At 36.3% G+C, this 9,634-nt stretch overlaps 1 protein-coding gene across 2 annotated transcripts in view; it reads right to left on the bottom strand.

Annotated features, from left to right (window-relative positions):
- Nucleotides 1-6,778: 6,778 nt before the first annotated feature.
- Nucleotides 6,779-9,634, bottom strand: part of MAP3K1 (mitogen-activated protein kinase kinase kinase 1) — a 70,665-nt gene continuing 67,809 nt past the window's right edge. For both annotated transcript variants that reach the window (XM_036762374.1, XM_036762381.1), the window contains exon 20: nt 6,779-9,516. In XM_036762374.1, coding sequence (XP_036618269.1) covers nt 9,367-9,516 — 150 coding nt within the window. In that variant the 3' untranslated portion in view covers nt 6,779-9,366. The remainder of the gene's footprint in view (nt 9,517-9,634) is intronic.

Below are 9,634 nucleotides of genomic sequence, written 5' to 3'. Positions count from 1 at the left end.
TTAGCAGCTATGTGATCCTGGGCAAGTCACTTAACTCTGTTTGCCTCAGTTGCCTCATCTGTAAAATGAGTTGGAGAAGGAAATGGCAAACCACTCCAGTATCTCTGCCAGGAAAACCCCAAATGAGGTCATTAAGACTTGGACAAAACTGAACCGACTGAATAACAAAATATGCAAAGTGAAGTGAGCAGAACCAGGAGAACAATTTATACAACAACGCTGCAGAGGCAGCTTTAAAAGACTTGGAAACTCTGATCAGCACAATGAACAACCACAATTACAGAGGACTTAAGATGAAACGTGCTACATGCTTCCTACAGACTTATATAATATACATATGTATATGATACGATATATACACATACATAGAAATTATATATACAACTGTGTGTACATGTGTGTATGTGTGTACATACGTATGCACTTGTGTATTTGACATGGCCAAAACATAGGCATTCACTTTGCCTTGGCTGTACATGATTTTAATGGGTTCTATTTTTCTTGCTTTTTTATTGGGAGGGTAGAGAGGGGAACACGGGAGGAAGAGAATATGGGGCTAAAAGTGAAACAGAATTTTTAAAAATTGTATCAGATATATACTTAGATTTAATAAAAACAAAGAAAAACTTAGCTCAACCGATAGTTGTCATCTTGCTTGATGAGGGGAGAAATCTGTCTTTTTCATTGTTTCCAGCTTCTAAAATAGTGTAATGAATGGGAGAACATTGAATAAGTACTTATTACGGACTTGGTACCGGGAATACAAATCCAAGTAAGGCAGTCTGTGACCTCAAGGACCTTGTGTTCTAATGTCTAATTTTAAGTCTAATCCCAGCACATAAAAGGGAAGCTTGAAAGTGTAATGGGAGGTGGCCCTAACTGACATGGTTTGGAAACAGCCCTGGAGTGCCATGAAGGTTCCAGGGGAGCTGGGGGCCCAGGGTCAGTCCCCCAGGCTTTGGCATCTTGAAGTAGTGTTGGACACTTGCTCCTTTCTCACCTTCTATAATCCTGTCAGTTGCCAAGTTCTCTGAAGCAATACATACATACAGATAAGTAAATTTAAAAAAAATATGCAAAATAAGAAGCCAGTGGTAACAGTTTTTGGTTTTTTTTTTTTTAGCAAGAGTTAGGGAATATCTATTTTTGTATCCTTGTCATATCAATTTTTTGTTTAAAAATTTCCTCAAATAAATATTCCATCACAATTTTGCAATCTCCAACGCACTTACTTATTGTCCCCTAGCCCTCTATAACTTTTTAGTTCCGTGAAGGTAGTTAGGGCCTGTGTCTTAGGTAAATTTATATTTCTGTTTCTTCCCCTCCTCCCAGATGTGTTCTATAGATGGCGAGTGAATAGGAAAAAATAATAGCTTGCATTTATATATATATATATATATATAGTTTAAGGTTTGTGAAGTGCTTTTACATGTTTTGTCATTTGATCCTCAAAACAACCCTGTCAGGTGGGTTCTATCATTATTCCCACTTTACAGACGAGGAAACTGAGGGCTGAGAGGCTTAAGTGACTTCCCCAGGGTCACTCAGATGATAAGAATATGAGGCGGGATACAAGCTCAGGTCTTCCTAATTCCAACATTCCATCCTCTCTGCCACCTAGCTGTCACATAAATAATAATGCTTTGTGAAGATTTGACTACAACATTCAACTCTGCCTATACTCATAGCTTATTCAAGCAATGTGATTATATATGCACAATCAAGAAAATGTGAGGGAAAATGGTTCACAAGCTATCAGCTTAATGGGTAAATTGATAGATGGATGAGTAGCTTGGCTCACAGACTTGCTTCCTTTTGCCTGGCATAAGATATGACAATTCTCATGTTCCCCTGTGTCTAAAAATATTTCTCAACTTTGTCTTTCACGCAATAATTCTTTTCTGTTTTTGCTCTTGTTTATAGTTATTTATCCCATGCACCTATTGCTTCAAAGGAACAAATAAATTAACCAAAAATTTCCTCTTCGTTCCATTTTACATTGAAACTAATCTTGTATACAAGTAAAAATATGGCAGCATTGTTTCTTGTGGCAAAGAAATGGAAGCAAAGAGAGTGTCCATCAACTGGGGAATTACTGAATAAATTGTGGTGTAAGAATAATAGGGTGCCCTGTGACCCAGCAATACCACTTCTAGGGTTGGATCCCAAAGAGATCATAAAAACAGGAAAAGGACCCACATGTATAAAAATATTTATAGCAGCTCTTTTTGTGGTGGCCAAGAACTGGAAATTGAGGGGATGTCCATCAATTGGGGAATGACTGAACAAGTTGTAGTATGTGAATGTAATAGAATACTATTGTGCTATAAGAAATGATGAGCAGCCAGACTTCAGAAAAACCTGCAAAGACTTATATGAACTGATGTTGACTGAAGTGAGCAGAATCAGGAGAATATTATACACATTAACAGCCACATTGTGTGAAGATTAACTTTGATAGACTTGGCTCTTCTCAGCCATGCAAGGACCTAGGGCAATTCCAAGAGACTCATGATGAAAAATGCCATCCACATCCAGAAAAAGAAATATGGAGTCTGAATATAGATCGAAGCAGACTATTTTCTTTTTTGTTTTATGTTTTTCTTTCTCATAGTCACTCCCATTCATTCTAATTCTTCTTTAGAACAAGACTAATGTGGAAATATGTTTAATAGGAATGTATATGTAGAGCCTATCTCAGATTGCATGCTGTCTTGGCAAGGGGGAAGGGAGAGAAGGGAAGAAAAGTTAAAACTTATGGAAGTGCATGTTGAAAACTAAAAATAAATAAATAAACGTATTTAAAAAAAAGAATACTAGAATGTTGTGGTGACAAAAGAGGCATCTGAAGCATTCATTGATAGAAACTTGGTAAGACTTGTAAGAATCAGTGAAGACGCCAAAGAGCAGAACCACAGCCATTTACACAATGACCACAATGATGTAAAGGAAAACAGCTTTGTTTTTTTAAACATTTTTTTCCAATTACATGCAAAAATTTTTAACATGTTTTTAAAAAATTTTGTGTTCCAAGTTCTCGCCAATCCTCCTCACCCTCCTCACTGAGAAGGCAAGAAATTTGATATGCTATATATGTGCAGTCATACAAAACATATTTCTATTAGGTTGTGATGACAATACAAGCCAAAAAAGACCCCCCCCCCCCAAGTTAAATAAAACCCCCAATATCCTTCCATCTGCCTTCAGACTCCCATCAATTATTTCTCTGGAGGTGGATAGCATTTTTTATCGTAGGTCCTTCAAAATTGTCTTGGATCATTGTACTGTTGAGAACAACTGATTATTGAACAAACTCATTATTGTGCAATATTTGCTGTTACTGTGTATACCGTTCTCCTGGTTCTGCTCACTTCACTTTGCATCAGTTCGTGTAAGTCCAGGTTTTTCTGAAAGTATCCTGCTCATCATTTCTTATAGTATAATAGTAAGGAAAACAACTTTAAAAGACTTCAGAGAACTTGGACTGATGCAGAGACAAGCACAACACTAGGGGAGAATGATGATTAAGAATGTGTCCTGATTGTCCTGTCCTGGCAGAAAGGTGATGGGACTAGAGATGGAAAATGAAAAACACTTTTTTAGCTATGGCCAATTGGTTGATGTTTCATTTAATAATATGTTATAAAGTTAGGAAGGCGACTATTGCAAAATGAGCAGTGAGTTAGTGATACAAAAAAAAGGTGATAGATTTTTTTAAAAAGCTGAATAAAACATTAAAAGATACAAGAAAAAAAACCCCAAAAGTTCAGCACTCACAAACAGGGCAATCTTGTTACTACCTTGTTAAATTTAGTATTCACTTAAAGTGCATATATTCATAATTCTTTGCATATTGAATTTTGTTGATAATCAAGTTCAAAATAAAAATTTTAAAAGAAAATAAACATGAATATGGAAGACTTCAGAAGAAATAAAGCAGAAAATTTTCTGTAAGTATAAAATTGCAGATCTATGGAAGTGCTAATTAGTCACTTTTCAATTAGGGCTATATTTTTTATTTTGATTTAAAGAATAAACTTGTGCACGTTATACTCAAGTTCACTAGTATTCATGACAGTATTATATCACACATTAACAGGACAGCATATTTTCTACACATGTGCAGCTAAACTTTTTTTTGGGGGGGGAGGCAATTGGAATTACAGAGTCACATGACTACGTCTGAGGTCAGATTTGAACTCTGGTCCGGCATTCTATCCATAGTACTCCCAGTTGCCCCCAGCCAATCTGACCTTGACATTTTAATAAAACCATTAATCTAACAATTTAATAAGCAGTGGAGGTGACTAATCTTTACCAGTTCTTCAGAGGAAAAAAAGTTATTTTGCTTCACTCTGAACTTAACTAAAAATCCTTTAGCAAAAACAAAGTGCTCTCCTTCATTTTGGTGGACTGAAAAGTTCCTGGGAGTTCTTTCTTTCTTTTCTTTGTTAAGAGATAACTGATGGAGTCTATTTCTGTGGGAAGCTAGGTGGTGCAGTAGATAAAGTGCCATGCCTAGAGTCAGAAAGGTTCAGATTTGGCCTCAGACACATACTAGCTGTATGATCCTGGGCAGGTCCCTTAACCTTGTTTACCTAAGTTTTCTCAACTGTAAAAGGAAGACAACAACAGCACCTACCTCTCAGCATTGTTGTGAGGACCAAATGAGATCCGATTTATAAAAAGCGCTTAGCACAGTGCCTGGAACATGGCAGGTACTTTAAAATGGCTTTTCCCCTTCCCTGTTTTTCTATTCCCACTTTGCCCCATGGTTCTTAAGAGATCTGTGCAGTTAGTTTTTGTGATTTCTTGAAATATGTCCAGGATCTTTTTTTTTTTGTCATGGCTTTCAAATAGTTTGATGATTCTTAAATTCTAGGTCGGTTGCTTCTACGATGAAACATACCTTATGTTCTCCCTCTTGGTTTTTCAGTCTTTTGACTTTAATATTTCTTGCTGTTAATACAATGATCCATGACAATTCTGAAGGACTTACGATGCAAGGTGCTGGTCCACCTCCAGAGAAAGAGCTGGTGGAGCTGGAATACAGATAAGAAATTGCTTTTTCTTTATTCTTCTTGGTTTATTATTTGTCTATTTTCTTTCACAGCATGACTTACATGGAAATGTGTTTTGCATGACTACACATGTATAATCTATGTCAAATTGCTTGCCTTCTCAATGGGGCAGGGAGGGGAAGGAGGGAGAGAATTTGGAACTCAAAATTTGAAAAAAGATGTTAAAATAGTCTTTACATGTAATTGGAGAAAATATTAAATTTGGCAGTTAAAAATATTTCTCACTGTTTTATGGAGTCATTAGCTTCTGTTTGTTAAATTCTGATTCTCAGGAAGCTTGTTGGCTGGGCAAGGTTTAGTAAACCTTTTATGCTAAGCTATTAAATTCACTTTCCAGTTCTATATTCCATAGCTCTCGTTTCTTTTTCAATTTTTACCTCTAGTGCTCTTATTTACAAAAACACTTTAAACTAAGAAAAACAACCAACCTCCCCACCCCCCTTTTTGACCTCTTCCAAGAATTCTGAATAAACTTGTACCCATGCTATTTTTGAGACTTTGCTTGTAACTGTTTTTGGAGCCATTCTATTCTGGGTTTTAACAGTGGGATTTTTGTTTGTTTGCTCATTCTTCTAGCCTACTTCCTGCCTTTGGACTTTGTCAGGTAGGGCTGGGCTCTGGGCACTTCTGGAACAAAGAACTGGGCTGGTACTCCTGTTGCTTTCTTGGGTGTTGAGATCTGTGTGATTTCAGGGTGTCAGAGACAGCTCAGGCCAGTGGCCTACAAACTTTCAGTGCTCCCAAAGATCCAGGGGAAAGTGATTGTTGCCCTCTTGTGGTGAATTCTGCAAATTGCTCACCTGGGTCTGGACAGCAGATTTGTAGCCTTGTCACATTTGCAAGTCCAGTAGACTGCTGGTGGCCTTAGGTATTATCAGTCAGCTGAAAAGCTCTGCTGGTTCAGGATGACAGAGCTGTAGACTTCACTTTGGTCTGAAATTTCCTGCCCTTGTAATTCTTCTGTAGGCTTTAGACTGGGGCGGAAGATGCGACTGGTACCCAGTATGTTCCTGAGGTCTGAGGCCTGCAGCTTCTTCTTGCTTTTGAACTCACTCCTCACCCTGGAATTCAGGTCAGCCTCCCCCCCTCCCCCCACAGGCGGTTGCCCCCTTCCTCAGTCCACCCTGGATTTGTGACCCAGAACTGGGTAGAACAACAAAGCTGCCAGTTGGACTAGATGACCCTTTCAACTTTGTGAATTTGAGAAATGAGAATGTAAACCTATTCTGAAGGACAAGATGGAAAGATGTGGATCAGATAACTGTACACTTTGGTGAGTTTTAGAACTTGTTTAAAGGCCAGACTAAAAGGTGATGTCATTATATTTTGCCTTTACCTCAGAAGAAAGTTTAGTTCTGCTGCTGTACAGGGGATCTGGAACTCAAGTACAAGTTTGGCCTAAATCACCTCTGAAGTCCCTTCCAATTCTCAAGAGTCTATAATTCTAATTCTGTGTTATGAGGTTTTACTATGATTCTATCCACTGAGATTTGTTAATTTTTGGAATCCACCTTTTGGATGAAAATACTGAACTTTTTTTCAGGTCATGAATGGATCAGTAAATATAATCTGTCATCTCCCAAAAGGAACAGCCTCAAGCAAAAGCTTGTAACATTTATTAATATCTAAGTATGAAATATTTTAAGAAGCAACATTGCTGTTGAGATAAAACAGAACTTATTTTAAAAACAAGTAACCTTTGTTCAAAAACTTTTATTTACTATAAAGACAAAACACCAAAATAGGTACAAATACTATAAAATTGGTTCAATGGGGTAAAAACTTTTAATTAAAATATCTTGATATATTTAAAATAACAAAAGGATACATTTAAGCCAAATTCTTAACCCAGAGATTTTTGTAACATTTGCTTGCACAGTAAGGTGCTAATAGAAGTTAGCCCTTAAGCCCTGGAAGTCTTAGGAATCATAGTCACATAGCAAATATAATTTCATTGTGAAAGTGAACTTTGGTAGAAGAAAATCTATAGGACACCTGAGGTAGTAGAAACTGGAATAAACAGCAGTAGACGCTATGTACAACTTAAGTACCAAATAACATTAAGAACACAAAATAATTACACAATACAATTTTCAGTCCAGCTTTGATCCAAAGAAAATAAGAATATTACATCACATCTGCATTTAAAAACACACCCACACACACACACATTCACGCACAATACACATACACACACATATACACTCACACACACCCATACACACAACAAACACCACAATTACCAGCAAGCTGAGGGAAATGCAAACAAACTCAAACAAAATGCATTTTGACATCTAGAGGCAGTTTGAGTTTGAAATGTGGTAGGCATGGTGATCTACAAAGTAATACTGATTAGCTGAGGTTCATCAGTTTATACAGTTTACATTTGTCAGAAAATCTTGGTCTGACAACTGATCTTCCAGTATATAAAATGGCAAGAGTGCATCCTTTAAAGCTTGCACATGAGAGAGTTGGAAACAATCTTATTAGAATTGTGAAAATTCTAAGTAGTCCAAAAAAGAAAAAAAAGAAAGTCAAGTACATTACAGTCAAAGCTACCAAATTTCACATTTCAGTACTGCTGTTGTTGGTTTTTTTTTTCCTTTTAACTCTTCAAAAATTGCCAATCTTCCAAAACAAAGGAATGTAAAATTTCCCTAAGAAATACACATTCACAATTTCTCAAAAAATGGTACATATCCCTGTAAACTTGTAACTTATTTTGCTTCCAATTAGTATCGTACATTTTTAATGTACTGTATAGCTTATTTAGTTTGTCCTGAGTCTTTGAGAATAACCAATTCTGTTTCACTCTGACAATTCAACTGGCTTCTGAAGAGTTAAAATTTACATTAAAAATGATATTAAATACTTAATCAGTACTTGATTGAAAAGACTCATCCATAAAAGCCCAAGAACAGCTGCCATGTTCCTTCAGGATCACATGCATCAGATTCAAAATCCTGCCTCTAAAACCATTAGGAAATTGTGCAAAACCCAAGGAAATAGTTTAAGTGATATTCTTCACTCTTACATTTGAACATTTTTTCAAGTTCAAGATAAATTTCTTAAAAACACCTTTATTTAGAAAAAGGTGAAAATAAGGTATAATTTCCATTCAATTATCCATTAGCCAGATTGACTGTGAATAAACGATGTATGGCAGAAGGAAAAACAGCAGCTAAAATGTTATTATCAGTGGTGAGAGTGAATGAATTTTTATTATACTTAGAGTAAGACTTAATTTGGTGTGAAATTTTCTACACTTTGCCAGAGGAAACTGATAAAAATGAAAAGGCTCAACAAATACTAGATAACCTGGATCTTGATCATAAGCCAAGTGAAAGAGTTGATTTTCATTTTATATAACCCGCACTAGCAAAACCCAGATCAGTGAGTCAATGAATGAAGGTAGTAGCATTATTATATTCCAATTTAAAAAGAAAACCCAATAGCAAGATATTCAATGAGATCTGTTTTATACTTGATTCTAAAGTTTTTGTTTTATTATTATTTTGTGGTTTGAAAAGATCACCTGTCCCTGAATGTTAAACAAAAATAGAAACAAATGAAAATACGGAACCATAACTCTTAAAAAAAAAAACCAACCGAATCAAAACAAAATGAATGGGCCAACAGTAAAAATGCACAATGACCCACAACTGCCCACTTAAAAAAATGAAGGCTAAATGTGGATTCACAATGGAAGCATCAATTCTTTAAAAAAAAGTTTTGTTTTGTTTTGTTTTTTTAAAAAAACACTACTCAAGTAGTGCCTACTCAGGTCTAAAAGAGGAAGATAGTAATTTTCTTTATAGCCAGTGACCAAAGCAAAACAAAAAACCAAAAACCTGAACGGAATTGCAGAATCCCCTGCTCATGATCACAATGTGAAATGGAAGAGTAATTGCAATATTAAAATAGAACCTGAGCCCCTCAGCTGCTAATATTGCTGAAAAAGTGCTCCAAAAAAATAAAATTATGCATCTGCTACTAGTTATATGCAGACTTAATTGCTTTCCTGTTCACCTAGGGCCAGTTCTTTGAAAGGCACAGTTTACAGTTTCTGCACAAGTTGTGGAATTTTGCATACTGAGCTTAGGTAAAGATCTTGATTTGTCAATCACATACTTCGGTAAGGGTCCTCCACTGGCCTCAGTTTATTGTTGTTTGGTGGATTAAAGGCCAGCAGAATGATTCACGTGGTTGTGCTCAAAAGCACTGTCAAGAGTTTTTTCTCCTCCCTATTTATTATCAGTTTTTAAAAATCATTTTATATAACTGGCTACCAGGTAGTACGGAAGACCGGATGCTTCAGTAGCTCTCTTGAAGGAGGTCTGTCCTGAGGTTGAAGTTCTAAACAACGAAGAGTCACATCCCGTAAGCCAGGAGAGAGATGTGAGGGGATTGAAGGAGCAGTAGTTGCACTAGCAATCTGAAAAAGAAACACCACATTTTTAGAGGTTATCACAAATCCATCTTTTGGCATCTAGAGTTTGCTATCTATTCACTATTCATGTGAAAGCTACATGAATTCAAGCAGAGGTTACAGG

This window comes from Trichosurus vulpecula, chromosome 1, assembly GCF_011100635.1.
Source record: "Trichosurus vulpecula isolate mTriVul1 chromosome 1, mTriVul1.pri, whole genome shotgun sequence".
Taxonomy (NCBI): Eukaryota; Metazoa; Chordata; class Mammalia; order Diprotodontia; family Phalangeridae; genus Trichosurus; species Trichosurus vulpecula.
This window is presented reverse-complemented; position numbering and strand designations above follow the sequence as displayed.